Raw genomic sequence first — 19,824 nt, forward strand, 5'->3', positions numbered from 1 at the left:
ATCCAGCGTGCTGGCACCTATCCCGTGCATTATACTTTACTTCCCAAGCTCGGCTGCACATAAATCCTCACCCACTGTTTGACAGTGAGGGACAAGCAGGTGCCCGAGCAGGGGACGCGTGGAGCCAGGTGGAGCAGGAGGACGGGGAGCAGCCTTCTCGGAGGATGTGTGCTCCTCTTAGCAGTGCTGCAGCTGAAGCCTTTGCTGATCTTACTTGACTTGAGCGTGCTCGGCCGGACTGAGCAATGGCACAGGTATTGCCCCACTACACCTTTCTTTTCCTCTTGTGTTTTGCAGCATCCCCTTCGATTAAGCTTCTTGTGGACGACCCGATAGTGGTGAACCCTGGGGAGGCGATCACCTTGGTCTGCGTGACAACAGGAGGAGAGCCAGCCCCCAGCCTGACGTGGGTGAGGTCCGCTGGTGTCCTGCCCGAAAAGACGGTCCTGAACGGCGGCACGCTGACGATACCTGCCATCACGTCGGAAGATGCTGGCACGTACAGTTGTGTCGCCAATAACAATGTTGGAAACCCTGCAAAAAAGTCCACCAACATCATTGTAAGAGGTAAGCTGAGCTGACAAACCAGCAGCCTTTATGTTGGAGGATAAATTGAACTCTAATCTCTGTTTACATAGTGGCATCCTACATTTCCAGATGTATTTCTGGTCAGTTCTATTAATGCATGAAGTGAATTGGTGCTGGCTTCGGGTAGCCACTGGCTCTTGTGCTGGGTTCCAGCCCCCTACTTGGGGCTGTGCCTGGGGTGAAGTGGTGCCTCTTTGTACCATGCAGATGCAGCAGCTCTCACTCAAACCAGGGACAAATGCTTGCCAAAGGACACCGTGTCATTGCCTTTGAGCGCGAAGGTTTGCCCTTCCTCTGCACGCACACTTTTAGCAGTGCCCTGAGGGCAGGGGCCATGGCAGAGTTTCCCTCTAATGGGTCCTGAGCTCCTGGACATCATTTCCTACCTCACCCTTTTCTTCCTTCCCATCAGCTGAGCATGTTACTGAAATTAAGGCTGTTGTGCATGCTGTGAATCTGCTGCCATCAGACGACTGCTCCCTGGGTAGGAGCTTTAGATTAGTATCTATGCTTTAATTATGCTAAATAGCAGACTAAATGTCTGTCTTAGATAAAAGTAAGAGAAGAGTGCTTGCAGAGCAATTACTGACAGGTGGAAAGAAACTCTCCCCACTTGTTTACCGCTTTCTGGGTAACCCCAGGGACATGGCCAGTTGGTTTGAAGGTGGAGTTCACTTGGCTGGTAGGCATCATCTGAGTGGATTAATCTACCTGAAGCAAACAGTTCATCTGAAACTAATTTTCTATAATCTAATCTATGAATGCTACCGAAACATAAACTCCCACGCTATAGGAACTTTAAATAATGCCATGTGATTTATCATACTCAGGAGAAACTGCTGTATAAGGAGCCAGTGGTGTGAATATTTTATGAGAGCCATAACCCCTGTTCAGTTCTTATTGCCCGACATATTATGCTCTTCAGCAGGACGATGAATTAGAAGCTATTTCTGTTCTGGGGGTCAGGGAGGGAGCACCACATCAGCCTAGGTCTGCAGGAGTTTATCAGGAGAAGTCCACAGATTTATTTGTAATATTGTATTTCCATTTGAATTTTTGACATTTGGCTTAGGGGTTTTGTTGTCAAGAGGCAAAAGCAGTGTTGTTTCAAGAACACAGCATCAACATTAATTTGCTGTGATTTACAACGGTGATGAGGTTGTGAAGGGAAGATGTGAGTGAAACACACACTCAGAATAAGCAAAGGGAGAGGAAAGGTTTTGTGTGAAAGGAAATCTGAGTATTTTAATTGACCCAGCAGACAGCACCAGAGAGCCCAGAGGAAAAGCCAAGTCCCTAGCTCCCTGCAGATACAAATTCCATGAGTCATAGCATAATAATGATATGCCCTCACATTTTTATTTATAGAAGCCCATGCCTATGAGATGCCTAGGAGCTGCAAGATGTTGAACAAAATATCATTAAAACATTTGAGAAAGATTCTTTTTTTTCTTCTCTTCTGTGTGGCCATTAATTCTGAGAAGCAACCACCACAAGGAACATCACCCCCCAGTACATGGCTGCGTGCTGTAATTTTTCCCCTTTACTATTATTTCTGTTAAAGGGAAGGAATTGTCTTTAAAAAGTCTTTTTACTCTGGCCTTAGTTGATTTATATTTACTAAAAGGGATGCTGGGTTTCACAGTGAAATGTGAGTGAAATTTGCACCCAAGTTTGGATTTTACTTTGTGTCTATGTTTCTTAGCATTTTGCCTGCAGCTCATTGCTTCTCTCTTTCATCTCTTTTTTTGTTGCTGTTTATCAGGATTTTCACACAGCAGCTGAGGAGAAAAGAGTATTTAGTTGAAATGGCAACTAAGCCTTGCAGGAGAAGCAGTTGGTAATTGGAGTTTGCAGCTTCTCTCAGGTTGGACTACCGATCCTAGGACTAGACAATAATCCCCTAATCTTACACAGATAGGAATGTAAAATTGTAAAAAGTGCCATCAGGGCTTGGATTAAATTTGTTCCCCTTAAAACTTACTAAATTTCACCGTGCATTTATCCAAACATGCCTTTGTGTGAGCTTCATCCCATTGATGCTGCCTTATCTTCCAGCAGCTCTTGATTTTTTTTTTTTATTTTTTTTTTTCTGAGCATTTTCTTGTCTTTGTGGCTGACTGCCCAAATTCATAAATACCCATCACACTTTCCTTTGAATCCATCAAGGATAATGCCATATGACTGCCATACATTTAATTAAAAATAAATAAATCTAAAATCAGAGAGAATCCTTCAGAAAGAAATAACCATAAATACATAAATGTCCAGGGTGCAAGTAACTAGCTCCTGCGACTGCTATGCGCTGCGCCAGCAGTGGTATTGGTTTGCATCTTCCTACTATGCATAAGCATTTAATGTGCGATCTCTTTGCCATTACTCATTTCTCTCTTCTTCCAGTGAGCATTGGCATGGAAGACATTCTGAAAGTAAAATAGACCAAAGCTGCCATTTATGCAAGGAACCCATTTAGTCATAACCGCCTTTGGATGTTCTTTTTTTCCTCTTTTTGCCTGTATATCTTACAAGGAACTTTAAGTCCTTCCAACAAAACACGCTGCACACTTTCTTTTTGGTTCATGTGAATGAAGACCCTTGCAAAACACCAGGCGGTGCGCACATCTGCTGGGGAAGAGGCTCCCTCGTTCACCACCTGCTCAGGCAGTCAAAGTACCACTTGCAGAAGAAGTAAGGTACTTTAAAGGTACCACTTTCTTAAACAAGTTGTGAGCCAAAGTTGGCTTCCTTTGTCACTGTTCTGCTGAATTACTGAGTCAGTGCCTTTCTCTTCCACCCATCAGATAATGTTAGCAAAAGTTTTGCTGAGATGAAGAGCAGTTGTGTTGAGTACCATTATGACATTTATTCAGAGGCACAGATTTAATGCAATGTCTTCCATTTCCACCGCTTGCTTTGAGTGGGAGCTCACCAGAGGCAAACAAACGATGTGGTGCATGGGGCTTTTCCAGTGGCACAGCTGCCTCTGCAATGAGGCCACGTGTTTTTCACCTTGTGAAGTCACCATTTGGTGTGAAAGTCTGTGAAATACAGCCATTTTGAAGAATGCCATTATCAGTTTAACCCTAACCAAAGTTACTGCAAAATACTCCATCCCATCAAATACGTTGTCATCTGTCAAGGTGTCCAGGACGAAACAGAGAAGGAGGAAATACTATCTCATTTCAGCAGAGCTGCCTGCTCACCAGTTGTAATTATGGAAGTTTCTCGGTATTTCTTTAGATGGTTGCAAGTCTGCTGGCATCTGAGTGTTGGTGGGTATTCTCCTCAGTGGCATCTTCACTTCCTGCTCTCAGACTGATGAGTAGAATAGCTTCCTGTACTGTATTTCTAGACAAAAACATCAGAAAGCAGAGGAAGCTCTAAGGGGATCTTGACTCCTCTCACTCAAGTGAGAAAAAGACTTTGCTCTTGGAGGTATTTCACTTCAAAAATTTCTCTTAGAATCTTAGAAATTCTATTCTATTCTTCAGTGCATATTTGAAGAAGATATCACAAGGCATTAGAGTAGAGAAAAGGTAATATTGACCTCATAAGCTTTAAGACAGTGCATAAAAACACGATTGTCACAATACCATTCAGTATTTGGGTGACAATTGAAAATGTCAAAAGAGGCAGGAATCAAGATAATCATATGCCAACAGCTTTTGGAAAATTGTACAGCTTCAACTTGACTTGAACCAGTACTGAAAAGTATGAGAACATGGAAGAAAAACATTCCAAAGGCACTGTGAAGGGGAAAATGGAAAAAAAAAAAAAAAAAAATCTCTCAATAGGTACCAGTATCTTACTGAAGAAATAAAGGTTTCTGCTAATGAGGGTTGTAAGGTGGCTCCTCCATCCAGGAAGAGAGCAAAAATGCTGGGTAGCATCTCTGAAGGACACCTATGCATCAGGTGGAACCAGAGAGATGCTTTACAGGTCTTCAAATGTGCAGCAGTGATATTATTTGGAAGGGTGTCACCGTGCACAAGCTCAAATTTGTTGCCTCCTCAGTGAGTTCTTCCTTTACCTTCTTTAAAGAGACTCCTTTGTCTCTTCCACTGCAACATTATTTTAATGCCAGTTGACTTGGACTCTGTGACTTTTCCCTTCTGTGAAGTGGAAACATAATGTCTAGAGTTAATTTTTCAAAGGGGTGGGATTCCCTGTCAGTTTAAATATAAAATAATAATTTTAAATGACCTGTGCTCTACATTAGCACAAAAGCTTTTGCTGAACAAAAAGCACTCTGGAGAAATACAATTTAAGGCTGAGATTGCTGGAAGTACCTATCTCATTATGTCTTGAAAAAAAAAAAAAAAAAAAAAAAGACCCAGGTTGTGAAATAAATGATATTTGTCTTGCTTTTCTATTACATTTAAAAGAAAAATACGCACTGAAATCTGGTATTTCTGACGTCTGTTCTTGTACTCCTGCTTTCTCTTCTGCTTGCCCACCACAGCTCTGTTTATCCCAGAGCTTTTTCTTTGGGTTTTCCCTTCTTGGCTACGAGCAATCGCATGACATAAAGTCTAAAATAATGTCTGCATGGTTATACATCAGCACCTTTGCTGTCACCCCTGGGAGATCCTCAGGTGCTGTTAATAACAGAAATGGGAGCAGGGCCCCCACGGGCTGGTGCCCAGTGCCAGGACAGAGCTATTGCTCACAGGTTTTATGCAAAAGGTGGGATTTGGATTTTGGTAGTGCATATAAACGTATTAATGAGGACATGTTAAACTGTATTAACAAGGTCACTGTCCAAATGCCTCTTGAACACCGATAGCCCTGGGGCACCAACCACCTTTCCCAGCAGCCTGTGCCAGTGTCTGACCACCCCCATGGTGAAGAAATGTGTCCTAATGCCCAGTCTGAACCTCCTCTGGGGCAGCTCTGTGCCGTTCCTTCATGTCCCTGACTGCTTCCCCTCCCCAGGGAGCTGCAGAGAGCAAGGAGGTGGCCTCTTGGCCTCCTCTGCTCCAGACCAGACAACCCAAGTGTCAGGTATTGCCCCAATTACTACAAAAAGCCATTGCCAGCCAGTTCTGATCCTTCCACCAAGAGCCGTGCCCTGTGACTGGCGTTGGAATCAGACAGGATTTTTGCCCAGAAAACCCAATCTCGTGGCACATCCAGCATGTTGCTACAGTCATAAGTTACTGGTGCGCTATCCTAAAAGTTTACAGCTCTGAGAATGAATGTGTGAGAAAGTCAGGCTTCAGAGTTTAATAAGTCCATTTATTTTTATTATCTGCAATAGTACTCTCAGGCATATGTGCTCTCTCCCAGGCTGGGCTGTATTGTGGACGAGTTCATAAAATGGTTCCATATAAAAATGTAGATGGTTTATTGATTCTTCTGCCCTTTCATTAGGACTTCTTGGAGTTTTTGTGTACAGAAATCTTATTTTTAAATAAGTTTGCTGCTCTGCCACATCCTGTGGTGCCTGTCAGGCACCACGGTTTATGAAGGTACAGCAGTGATAGAAGTGACATTCGTTTCGTCTCTCTCCTTCTGGCCCAGTGGGGCTGCTGCAGGTGCCCATGCTCTTTCTTCAGTAGAGAGCAAGGAAAAAAGTTATTGTTGCTGTCGCTTGACTAGTAAATATGAACTGCTGAGACATGGTAATTTCTTGTGTGTGGGTGTGGTGTTGTAGTTTAATATGGTATTAGACCTTGACTGAATAATACACGATGAGGTCTGCGTAGTCTTAACAAAATCAGCATTTTGTTTTGACAGAAATAATGGAGTTTTTCAAAATTTTGTCTCATCCTTAAGGGAGAAGGAAAATAGAAAAAAAAAAAAAAAAACAACATTTTTTTCTTCAATCTGACATTTTGATGACCTTGAAATGTGTTTTAATGTACTTATTTGTATCGCATCAGACAACTGTGAATGAGGCTGGTAGGTCTCTGACAAATAATTTTGGAAAGTTCTATAGGATCCTGATTCATTTCTAGGGCATTGAACTGTGAAATAAAAGGGAAGCGTTGATGGGAAATGCATTGCGCCTTGGAACAAATCCAGGCTGTCATGAAGTCCTTCGGTAGAATAAAGCTCTCAGTGATGGGGACAATCCAGTGCCCAAACCTTGGAGCCTGGGCTTTGCTCTGGGCTTGCAGGAAAGGCAGGTACTGCGGGCTGAGCTTTGTTTGCAGTGTGGGCAGAGAGAAGAGTGAAGATTTGCAGTGGATTGCTTTTTGGCATCCAAGAGAGCTCAGCGAGGCTATTTTTTTATTATTATTTTTTATTTCATTTTTTGACAGCTTTGGCACAAGAACTAAACTTTATAAAGGCATTGGCCCTGGAAAATGCCCAGCTGTAATGTTCAGAGGATTTATAATTTGTTTGGCAAGTGCACAGCCCACTGGGGATTGTGTCAGCTTCTCTGAATTGTTTAATTTATATCCCAATTCTTGCCTGGCCTGCGATGAGACTTGCAAAGTTGCAGTTTGCCTGCGAGGTGGGCGGTCTGCGGGATGGGATAGCCCTGAGCACGTAGGTCAGGCTGTGATGGCACGTGGCTGTGCCCTGGCAGGCTGTAACATCACTTCGTAGGAATGCTTTTGGTTATTTTGCTTTCTTCTGCATGGGGTTTCAAACCCTCCTGAATGCCAGCTGCCAGTTTGTCACCACTTTATAAATCGGCTCTGTAACGGTGTGACACCACTGGGGCAGCTCCCAGGGGCCAGGAGTTTGTGCTGCCACCGTCCTCGGAGACCTTCCAGCTCTGAGCTCATCCATCAGGCCGTGCTTCGAGCAGGAGCATGGACTGGAGACCTCCTGAGCTGCCTCCTCACCTGAATATCTCTGGGGACCTGCACAGCTTTGGTCTACACCTCCTCTCCCTTCAAAAAGGAAAAGCAGTAAAAGAAATAGAAGCCAGTAACTGGAACACAAGTAAAAAAAAAGACACGGCATCTCCAAAATAATAAATCCTTTTCTTTTAGAAATTAAAAGCATTTATAAAAATAGAGACAAAACCTGAAATCTCTCCATTGTATTTGCATTTAAATTGGAAATGTGAATGCATCTGGTCTGGTAAGTGCCAAATAATTGCTTGATATTAAAAAGTTTGGAGATGCTCTAGTAGAAGATGCTTGACAACTTAATTGTTCTGATAGCTCCTGAAAGTTAAAATTTTAAAAAAACTTTAAGCTAAAGCCATGTTGACAGAGGAAAAATAAGGTGTTGGTAAAATGCTGAGAATGTGTCTTTTTTTAACGGGACTGTACTTCAGTCTTTCTTAGTATAGGAAGTTGAGTACAGGGAACATTCAGGCAGCATAATTCAGCCAAAATTATCTTGCAGAGTCTGAAATACCTCATTTAAGAAATCTGAATTTTGGGAAGAGAGGTCAGCATTGTTGCATTCCCTGTAAAAGCTCTCTTCTGTAGTCACGCTATTTTTTAAAGTTCTCCTTATGGCCCAAACAAGGTACCCCCTGCCTGCTCGCTCGGCAGGAATGGTTTCACCTGGAGAGAGTTCTCCTCTGTGAAAACATCAAACAGCGCTCCTTGCAGCTAACGCAGGTGAGGCGAGCTCTGTGCAGAGCTTGGGAGCGATTTTATTTGATGTTAGATTTTTATTTTTTTTTAATTTTGAGTGAGATGTGCAGGTCTTCTTTCACAATCAGGAAGTTTCCCTGTCTTGCTGAGGTATGGACCCCGCAGTTGTGGGGTTGTATGGATGAACCATGAAGGTACGGGAGTTTTCCCTGCTAGAGGAAAACTCAACCAGCAGTGTGATGCTGACCTTGGCAGACCCGACGGTCCCCCGCCAGCCAAGACTGAATATGAATAATGGAGTACAAAATAGATGCAATTGCTGTGGAGGAAAGCTGGCAAGACTCTGAGTATTTTATTTCTAAAAATGCTGCAGGCTGGTGCTGTGCAGAAAATGCTGAAGGATCTGTCCCATCCCCCTTCCTTCCAGCCAGTTTGGAATTTCTTTAAGAGGTAAAGATGGAGTCCATGGTTAGAGACACGGTGTTGACATAAGAGTTTTTAGGTCCAGAGAACTGGCAGAAGAAAAAGCAAAAGTTGGTAATTTCTACCATAGATATAGATATACATATGTACATATATATGCATATATTTTTTTTTCTTTTTTCTTTTATTTTTTTTCCTGGGGGAAGTGGTTTTTTTTGTTTGCTTTGCTTTTAAGACCAGAGGGAGTGACCTTTCCTCCTGCGAGTCACTGAAATGAGCACTGATTTGGTCCCTGTGGTGGGTCTTGGAGACTGTGCAAGACCAGGCCACGTCTGCCATGAGTTATCTGAGACTCAGCTTGGGGAGAGGATGGCTCTTTGTGTGGGCTGTGGTGCAGGACAGTGTTCAAGATCTGCCAGAGACAAAAAGCTGGATGGAAAGAGGTGTCTGTTGCCGCACAATTATGTTTTGATTTTGTTTTAATTTTTTTTTAAGGGCAACACTGGCATTGCGGTAGCTGAATGTCAGAATAGCACAAGAAATTAGAGGTGAAGAGTGGAAAGAGGAAACAGAAGGGCTTGTGGAAATCTGAGCATATCCAGAGGGAAAAGCTCAGGCACCAAAGGCTACTGCTTGAGCAGCTCCGTTTGCCGCCGGGGTGCTGTCTAATGAGAAGTGCTCAGTGCACAGTGACAATGAGGAACTGCAGCAGGACCCGTGAACTGCAGCTTTCCTCTTCCTCATCCATTATATTTAGTCATCAGCAGATACACGAGCCTTTAACCATATATTTTAACCTTTCTTAATTGCATCTATTTTCTCCACTTGGTAATGAGGTGGTTTGTAGAAACACAGCTGTGGCTGAGGATCCCATATCTTCTGAGACAAGATTTGTTTCTTATGAGGCGGTGAGACTCCACTACTATGACTTTATACAGCTTCAGACTGTTAAACATCTCTGGCTTTTTCAGTGTCCTTTGCCCCTCTGTGGTGTAGAGGGGTACTGGAAGAGCCATGAATTGTTCATTACTGCCCCCTTTTCTGGTTTGTTAAATCTTAGGTTTGTTAGATTGTGGGCTGTGGACTCTCCCTGCCAGAATTTCAGAAGCCACTTGGATGTGGTCCTGGGCAACCTGCTCTGGGTGTCCCTGACAGACCTGCAGGATTGGACCCAGAGGTCCCTTCTAACCAAAGCCATGCTGTGGTCTTTTCTTTGTTTGTTGACCAAAGAATGGCTTTACCCAAGGTAACCCCTGGTTTTGGTTTTAGAATTGTGCCATTTTAACCATACTGTACAATTCTTTATGTAACTCTGAGTTTGGACTTAAATGTTTTTCTGCTTTTATTATTCCCCCAAATCCATTAATCTTATTGTCCTTGCTTTTTGGAAAATTGACTTCTTAAAGCACCAGCTGGACACAGAGGTTTTGTCCAACAAGCTTGCAATTTCAGTAACTGAAGCCTGCTAGTAAAAGTTTATATTCCTTATTGCCCAAAAGTTGTATTCTGCTCTAAACACACAACTACCAACACATCATGAGGTCCATTGCACCAGACCAAGTTTTCCTAGCCCTGACCTGACTGCTTGCTCAAGGCCTCCATTGAAGCAAGGCATGGAGCTCGTGTTTACGTTGGCTCTTGGCTTTGTTCAACTTGAGGCGAAGCTGAGACGTTGCTTTGCATCAGGTGTAGGTGTGGCTGTGCTGGTCACAGCAGAATGGTGTGGTCTTAACAATGATTTAGTTTGCAGATGTTGTCCCCTGTTTGTTACTGGAATTTTTCATGCGTGGTTACATGCTCATAACAGTGCCGAGTATGATGGATGGGGGTCGTTCATCAGAAAGAAGTGGATGTGATTTTGTACAAGACACTTCAGAGCAGGCTCTTCTGTGTACAGAATCAGCGTGCAGACTGAGCTGATGTGGCAACCTAGATAAACTTCCATTATGGAGAGCTGATATCTGCAAAGCTGATCTCAAGGAGTGTGGTTTTGGTCTTGTAGCTTAGAATTAGGCTAGAAAACCATAATTCTGAATGCTTTCCTTTTTAGGCTTTGAAGCAGGACTTGAATTTGCTTTCAAAACTTTAGTTGTTTCGGAAAAAATAAAAATAAAAATAGTGTTTTCTGTGCTCCTTGTATGCACAATAATTTCAAAATGTGACAGAATGAAGTTTAACAGGTTATACTGTGATATTCACCAGTGAGAAACAGCTTTTGGACAGTTGTTAAAATGTCTCAACTAAGCTTAGCTGTTTGATAATGCAATTTAAGACAACGTCCTGTAGAATACCAAATATCATGAAATTGTGCTGCGCATAGACAAAATGAACAGGACTCTGTGCTTCTATGGAGGTTATGGTAAGAACTTCCTTTTACTTCTATCGATTTGGTAGGGGTAGATGTGTTATTGAAGAGAGAAATATCAGAGAAAAAAATCCATGAGTCTATTTCTTCTGTGGGAATGACTTTTCATTTAGTAGAGGTTCATTTATGCTGAGCTTTCCATTTAACAGACAACCCAGAGAATACAGCCTGTACTGCAGTTTCCAAGGCGTAGATATGGTCCAGGTTCCTTTGTTTCATATATTTGTTCATTTAATCATTCAGACACACAAATCTGAGCCCCATCCCAGTGGTGTAGATGTAGATATTGGATGATAGCTTTGACAAATATGTATCTAAGAAAGCAGCCGGAGGTATTAATATTTATTGTTCACTTGAGTTGCAAGGGAGTGTGCTCGGATGGCTCCTATCTCACAGGACAGCAGTGGTACAGCCCCCACGGTCAGCTGCTAATTACACGGTCTCCCACCTTAAGCACGGAGCTTTTTTCACCTGACAGAGAAGATCTGTGGATTAGTCCGAGTTTGTGATTGCTTTGGAATTGGTTATTTGTATTGTAATACAACAAAGCTCAGGTCACAGAAACATTGCATCAGAAAAATGTCGTAGGTTGAAATGTGCCATTTTCTCAGCTGCTTGGGGTCTGAAACAGACTATTTCTGGGGAGAATAAATAACTCATAATTACTGCAGGAAAACATCACTTAATTTACTACTATGCATCGGTGTCTGCCTTTAACCACAGCGAGTCAAATTACTTTGCTTTTCCTTGTTTCTCAGCAGTAAGATACCTATAGTTTTATAAAGATCATGCATTAATGGTGAAATCAACCAATCCAGGTGCTTACACCATTCATATTAAACACATTAATTCTGTCCTTTGACCTGTATTTACCCAAGTACTGTTATCTGCTCATTGCCAGCCTTCTGTGTTACAAAGCCATTGCCTTAAAGTTAGGCAAGTGCAGGTAACCGTGTCTGTCACTGCCACGGCTCTATTCAAAATCCAACTGAGTTGCTCCTTGAAGGGAAGGAAGTGGAGTTTCTATTTTCCTCTGCAAAATCTGGGAACAAGCAGAGACTGAATATATGAGCACTAGCGTGCAATGAGAAAAGTTGGCGTCTCAAGATGCCTTGACAGATTAGGGAAAAGGTTTAGGTTTACGAATGCATTTCACAAGTCTTTTAGGGACTATCTAAAATCTTTGTCGTAAGGTTGTGAATCTTTTGAATTGCAGTCATATGAAAGCAGGATTGCTTTTCCCATCTGTAAGGCTCTAAGGAGATGAGGAGCCCGGTGTGATTGAAGGAAGAGCTGGCGATAAGGGTTGGCTTTCTTTACCCGCTGTCTGCCTCATATCTTTCTTTCAAGGACCAATGAATCATCCCAGTAATCATCTTTTGGTACAAAGATCACAGCAGTAACTTGTAGAGTTACATCTCAGTCTTTTAAAGCAAACAGCCAGTGTCTGGATTAACAGACTGGAGTTTCTAGAGAATGAAGCTGGGTTTGCAGCTCGCTTTCCAAACAAGCAGTTCCCCTGGTGCTTTCTGCGTCTTTCTCTCCTTTGCGGGGAAGCAGAAAATGAGGCAAAAGGCTTAATCCAGCACACAGAGGAGCCATGGAAGTGGCCATCAGTCACAGTAGTGAGCTTTGGATCAGACCTTTGGCCTTTTTCTCACTGGCCTTAAAAATAAAGTGAAGAATCTTTCCAAGTAGCACAATCTATTTTTGTGCATGTGAGAGGGAAACATCCCAGGGTCAGTAACATCTGAGCACAGGAGAGGATTGCCGTGTTGCCTGACCCAGAGGATGCAGCTGAAATGTGGAACCCTGAGCAGTTTCAGAGGATCTCAGCAGTGACTTGGATCTGGAGGTGCAGGTATCAGCATTTGTTTGAAAAAATGCCAGCTCTGGGTGCTCAGAAACGAGTGGTGTACTGAGTACTGGGTTCAGCAAACCTCCAAATGTACTCGTGGTGCTTCAAGACCCGTGCAGGTCCTCATGTCTGCTTGACACGTTATCAGGAGACATTCCCATCTTGTTCACTAGGAAGAGTTTAAACCAAAAATTTCTTGCCAGCCTTAACAAAACATGGAGGGGAACAACGAGAATTAGTCAAAGCCACTTCTGGTTGGTGAAATTGAACCTCATGTGGAACCCAACTGCTCAGTCAAGGTTAAAATCAGTGATTTGCACCATTCTGCTGCTTAATGTTGCTGCACACGGGCTGCACACAGACACAAACAGCAGCAAGCACAAAGCTGAGCCTTCCCCAATGCCCCGTGTCAGCCTGGGAGGCAGTCAGTGGCCACCAACACTCTGTCAAAGCCTGCAAATAGCGCAGCAGCTAATGTATTCAATTACGGTGTTTGATGCTGTGCACATATCATGAAATGTGCATTTGCAAGATAGGAACGTTTTGATGGATTAAAGGAGCATCTTGGGTTGATCGGGGTGGGGGTGGGAATACGGCTTAACCTGATGAATGCAAATAGGCCTGAGTTGAGATACTGAAATGAATTTTATTACTTTGAAATGTAATTAATGAGGGAGGGCAAAGACAGTGAAGAGTTTTGTGAAGAGTTTGAGGATGAAAATTGTTTCATCTTTGTTTATTTGATCACATCATAGTTCTTTGGGGCCTCTTTGGAGAAAGACTGGCACTTTCCTGGGCACGTTCTGAGCCTCAAAGTGGAGTCACAGACCTATTTGCACATTAGCTGATATTTTCTAGCCCTGTGTGTTGATTATCTTATGAAATCTCTGCCGGGATGCAGCTGCAGTTAGCGTGCCTGCAGCATCACCTCCCATATTTTGCTGGTTAACCTTATATCTCTTATTCACATATCTAACCCCATATTTGTGACTGAAACCTTCCAGCAATGCTTCAAACATAACTGAGAATGCGGTGAAAAACTGGAGTCCAAGCCCACTGTATGTTTTAATGTAGTAGATATTATGTAGGGAGATGCCTGCAAATTACAGTCCAAGAACCTGCACAGGAGGAAGATCCAAACCTGTTCACTGACTATGAATGCAAACCCTTGTGGAGAATACAAACAGAAATGTGTTTTCTGTTACCTTCTGGGCTTGTACCAGGCTCAGCTCAGGTGTTCCCAAGAGGTCAGTACACGATGCACAACAGAGATCGATGAGCTCTCAAGTCTTTTTGGAAACCACATTCAGCTGGTGCAGATCTAAGGCTCCATAGCATCCATCTGGAAGAAGCAGCTTTGGATTCCCAGGACTGCTGAAGGTGCAGTGACTCTGGAGAGGTCTGGTAGCTCCGTGGCCTTTTTCTGAGGTCCACACTGTTTGCTCTGGACCTGAAGGTCTGGGGGAGGGAGGTTTGGCATTACTGGGAGGCTGTAGCAGTGCTGCACCTCGTGGTGCTTCCCATCGTGGAAAATGAACAGGCACCTGCACTCGGCTTCCTGGTGACAGCTTCCAGATACAGACGGTGAATTCCACGTGCTTTGATGGCACGTCAGAAATTCCAGGATACACAGGTTAATTGTGGAGATCACTATGTTTATTCTGGTGACAAGTGAAATTAGGGATTTACGAATGCGGGTTGTTAAATGATGCTGCTTAACTCTGTACAGACGCTCCATTGTAAAGTCAGATTTTCTGCTGATTTTATTGGCACCAGAAGAAAATGCTGATAGCTGTGCAGGTTGTCAAGTCTTGGAAGATGTGGTTAGAAAAGCAGTGCCCTGACTTTGAGCTACAGGCAGCGTTACACAGTCGGGTTGTTTGGTGTGAGGAGATCCTGGCTGTTCCTGATGAGTGTAGGGTGCGTGTTGACGTGGCTTATGAGACTTTTTCCTCCAGTTCAGAATTTCTAGAAATTTCCTGAACTTTTTCCATGCAGGACACTGACTCGTGGCCTTCCTCTAAACTCCTTGTATTTAGATGTACAATAAAATATCCAGGTTAGGTATGTGCTCTGCAGCAGTTCTGTGCTGTTTAGAGTTTGCTGTAATGAAGGGTCAATGAGTGTTAATATGACTTTTCTATTAGCCCTTGCTGATCCTTTGCAGGAAGGAGAAACTGCTGCAAGGAGTGCATGAGCACTCAAAGAAAACAAGAAAAATCAGAAATAAAAATAGTTTGTTGAAGTTATTAGCAAATGTTTCTCGTTGAAATGTGCTGTTCATCATGCCTAATATGAGTTCTTTTTTCTTGTCTGCAAACCATTTGCATAATATATTTGCTGAATGTTGTGGATGTAAGCAGTCTTTGTTCTTCTGTTCTCAAACAAAGAAGTTCAGTTTGTGTTCCAAAGTTATTTACCGTGACAGTTCCGAACTGTCAGACAATGTGTGCTTCCTCCTCTTGAATCAAAGCGTGTTAGTTCCCCAAGCCTGGGGAACTGGCTACAGCTTTTTAAAGGCAGTGAGAGATGCAGAGTAAAGGCTACTGCATTTTCGTGCAAATTCAGTTTTGATACAATTTGTGAAATTTTCAAACTTCACAAATCCTCAAAAGCACTTCAACCTCTTGGGGTTTTGAATGCATGGTTGTTAGGCCGACGGGTTTCATGCCATACCTGCTCATCACAGCAAACATAGAAGTCTCTTCATTCTCTGATTAAGGGAGCCAGCTTCCTCAACAGCAGAAGTTTCTCACATCACGTGCAAGAGGGTGTCCACAGGTAGCCAGATGCTGTGCTGTTTTCCCTGCATTGAACAAAACAAGCCAAGCAAACAGAAAAGAAACCACAACTAATTAATTAACTGTTAATTCCTTTCAAAGCTGTGGAAGTGCTAATTCAGCAAGGCATCTGTAAGCTCCAAAGAGTTGTTCTGTTCAAGGAGCTACTGAGCTAACAAAATTGGTTCTGAATTAGCGTTTTCACCACTTGCAGAGATGGAAGGAGCCAACACACCAGACTCTCTTCGCATGCTTGGTGCCTTGTACATCTGTTTGTGTTTGGTGCTGTTACGCTTCCTGCACGCAGCACGTGCAAACCGTGTATTACCCAAAGCATGGGATCCAGACACGGAAATTTTCAGCTCGTAGCCTTCACCATTTGTAACAACACCACACTTCATTGGCTCTAAGTGGGTAAATACGAGTGCTGCTGGTATGTCCTGATCTCAGTCAAATGCTTCTCACCCGGGGTGCTTGCTGTCCATGGGAGGGCAGAGAGAGCAGGAGAGAAAAGCAGGGCAACCTGGAAAATTTTTCGGTAGACCACAAAGTCAGCACAATGACAAGAAATGTTGGATTTAGGCATTTGCCTTCCAGTACTTGCATTCCACCTGGATATTTGCTTGTAACATTTCTAGCTGTTATTTTCCTTGTGGGGCTTCGTGGTTGGAGATAGCATATCAACATAGACGTAACACCATACACGTGCATCCATACTGAAGCACACATACATAGGGGGCATAGGGATCTTGGGATTATATAAGTAGCATTTTGTAACCAGTGCATCAAAACGTGTGTGTATTTGAAGAATTTAATGGCTGACTCTGAGGGACTCCTCCAAAAATAACTATTGAACCAACTCTGCTTTATTGCAACAATTTGCTGGTGTAAATGGTGATTGTTCTCGATAGCTTTATATGCATTAAAAGAGTGACAAGAAAAATAAATAAGTGAGTAGCAGAATTATTTTGCTCCTGAGTAGTAAATTGATGAGGGAAAGCTAGTTAAAGATGGTCATCTTGCCAGGATGATAGTGGGGAATAGTGTTCCCCTGGGGAGGCTGTGCCCTAGGTTGGCCTGGGGTCCTCCTGAGCGCTGAACTCTGAGATGGCCTCAGGAACCCTGCCTGCCTTGGGGCTCCCATCTGAAATGCTGAGACTGCCTCATTTCTGCTTTATGTGGGTTAGAGAATTAATTACGTTTGTATTGCCAGCTTGAAGAACCATGGAAATAGAGATCCATGTAAGTGGTGAGGATGTTCTCTCAGTTGCATGTGCAGCCTTCAGCCTCAGGTTGCTGTGGCGAGTACAGGATGGGCTCTTCTGTTCTCATGAAACTCAGCCTGAGAAGTACACCCGCAGTACTCACCATGAGCTCTCCCCTGAAGTTACATCCCAGAAGAGCATCCTTTTGCCTTTTGCCACTGACTGCCAGCTAGGACCTGGAGATGTACGCTCAGCCCTGTCACCTTTTGGAGCCGGCAGCAGTTTCCTCACCTGAACCAGCTGGTGTGGGCAGCAGCCCTGTGCTGTGCTGGGGTATGGCAGCCTCTGCCCCTGGGCAGCTGCAGGAACAGAAGAAGCCCTCCAGGCTGCCCTGGGGGATGGCACGGCTGTGAGCCAGGGCAGGCGGTAGCCTCAGGCGTGTGCTCACCTCTTCCCATTTAACCAGCTGGCACAAAGCTGTTTTGCGTGGTCATGTTTGTTTCCAGATAGACTGGGGATGCTGCTGCTGGTTGCATTAGCAATGTCAGATGGATATCTCTATTTTCTCTGTGCTCTCATACCACAGGGGTGAGGAAGGGCTTATAAAGACATCCAGAGATGGATAACAAAGATTCATGAATTATTTCGAGTCCCAATTTTTCATTTTGGAAATGACAAATATCTTAGCATTGTACGTTCTCTGATGATAAGAAAAAAAAAAAAAAAACACAACCATGTGCTGAGTGTGTGCATGGGAAGCCTTAGTGACTTCCTAACCATCATATGTAGGTATAAAGTGACTCAGGAACATATGTCTTTGCAAAGTCTGAAGGTGCAAAATTGGTGCTTTATTAGACTAAACTGCTGTGATTTTTTTTTTTTTTTGTATATTTCAGCCTTAAAAAAAGGACGTTTTTGGATCACCCCTGACCCATACCATAAAGATGACAATATCCAGATTGGGCGAGAGGTGAAAATCTCCTGCCAGGTGGAAGCCGTCCCTTCGGAAGAGCTGACGTTCAGCTGGTTCAAAAACGGACGCCCCTTGCGAAGCTCCGAACGGATGGTCATCACACAGACTGACCCCGACGTGTCGCCTGGCACCACAAACCTGGACATCATTGACTTAAAATTCACGGACTTTGGGACATACACGTGTGTGGCGTCTCTGAAAGGAGGTGGCATATCGGATATCAGCATTGATGTCAACATCTCCAGCAGTACGGGTAAGGAGACGTTCTCTGATTTTGGTTTTACGTCTGTATAACCAAGGCATGGCTTTGCTTGACTCATGAGAGAAAGAGGTGGATATGCAGAGCACTTCTTGCCATGGGGAATATCCAAGCAGGACCTAGGTCAGGGGCTGAGTCCCTGTGATTAAAGGACAGAAACCGAGTAAGCGGCACGCCATGCTCTCTCCCAAGAACATGCTAAGGTCCAATTTGCTCAGATATGCCTGCTCTTATTGTCAGAAAAATTATTGCTTCTAAAAAGGGACTTTGGCCTTTATTTTGGACTTTCAGGCATCCGGAGTCATGAAAAAATAGCTGGTAGGAAATTACAGGGAGAAGTAGGAGGGTGTTATGTTAACCAGGCTGAATCCATCCAGCTGCTCCCATCGAACAGCGAGTGCCAACAGCGGAAGGAGCTCTCTTTTTTCTTAAAGATTACGCGTTGCTTGGTGGTGAATCATGCTACTCCCAACAGGGAAAAAGTTTAAGATATCTGTTATGCATATTTCCAGATCAGTGACTGAAACATCTCTCTCTTGGATGAGCTAAAACCGTGGCAATTACCTTGGCTGATAATAAATGTCTTGTTGTGGCTATCGAGTAGGAGTATGTAACACAACACGGGTGGTCTGCTTTCCTTTATCACTTTGCTAATAGCTGGTTTGTAACCAATATATTTCTAAGACCCTCCCAGAGTTGAATTTAATTACTATGGTAGTCCATGTTAAAATAATAAAATGAAAACCATTCTGAAAGCTGATTTTTTTCCTGCCAAAAATTAATTATAATCAAAAATAAGGGTTGCTGGTTGATTTCTACAGGGAAAAACAGCCAAGAAACTTCTGTTTTCAGAACACTATTTTATGTTAAAGCACAGAGGCAGAGTGTTAGCATTACAGCTGGTATCCATCCTGTCTTTTATGTAAAGCATTGCTGTGCTTTTCTTCAGATTATGCATGTTATTCACTGGGGTAAGGCATGTGTCGTGTACTGTTTAGAAGTGAGACAACAAAGAATGCATTGAAAACATTTTTATAGCATGGAAAGAAAATGTTTAATAGACATCTTCTGACCCCTTTTTACCAAACACATTCAAGTGTGTGCTTTCTGCTTTCTCAGAGAGATTAATTGCACTCTATTGCATCAAACAGTCTATCCACGTTTCTATTTTCCAACTCTTACAACATCAGTTATGCTTGACAAGTACATATCATGTCTAAACAATCTCTCTTACAACTGTCATGATAAATTATTGTTTAGATTTTAATACTTGAACCTGCCGTCCATCCTCAGTAAGATACTGGTGCTGGTAGGAGAAGCGTTTTGCTTGCTGGCATTACGTTTCAGTGAAGAGCTGGAACTGCAGTGTGCAGGGTTTCCTCAGGCCCACTGAAGGTGTATAATTGCAAGCTCTCCTCATTTGGTTTTGAGCAGAAAGCTTGAAAGACCTCGTTTACTCCGTTTCTCCTCAGCTGACCTGTAGTTTACAAGTGTTTTGTGTGCACAGCTTTTTCAACGACATGTGTGATTGTGGTCCTTCGACGTGGCAAATACGTGCAGTCCAAAACTATGCTATGGAGATTTAATTTAGCTCATTAGCTCTTGTGCCCAGTGATCACATCTCCAAGTAAGCATAAAACTTGTGTGTATGTGCAAGCTGAGAGGTGCTCCTCCAAATGGTGGCCCTGTGGCTCCTTGTGGCAGAGCAAGAGCTGCAAGGGGTGTGTGGTCACAGGTCCTGCTCCATCACCACGTTGCTTCTGACAAGTGTCTGGGAGGTTCTCATCAAGAATATTGCATATAATATGGAGCTGAGATAGGTTGACCTGTGATTGAGTTGGGGAACACTGAAGCAAAATGGATGT

The 19,824-nt window shown here is 43.3% G+C and overlaps 1 protein-coding gene across 2 annotated transcripts in view; it reads left to right on the forward strand.

Annotated features, from left to right (window-relative positions):
* MDGA2 (MAM domain containing glycosylphosphatidylinositol anchor 2) overlaps positions 1-19,824 on the forward strand; it is a gene marked incomplete at both ends in the record, with an annotated part of 324,685 nt that overhangs the window by 180,967 nt on the left and 123,894 nt on the right. For both annotated transcript variants that reach the window (XM_084287611.1, XM_084287612.1), the window contains 2 exons: positions 298-567; positions 17,624-17,953. In XM_084287611.1, the coding sequence (XP_084143737.1) occupies positions 298-567; positions 17,624-17,953 (600 nt within the window). The remainder of the gene's footprint in view (positions 1-297; positions 568-17,623; positions 17,954-19,824) is intronic.

This window comes from Netta rufina (genome assembly GCF_964035555.1).
Source record: "Netta rufina genome assembly, chromosome: 5".
In the NCBI taxonomy this organism is placed as follows: Eukaryota; Metazoa; Chordata; class Aves; order Anseriformes; family Anatidae; genus Netta; species Netta rufina.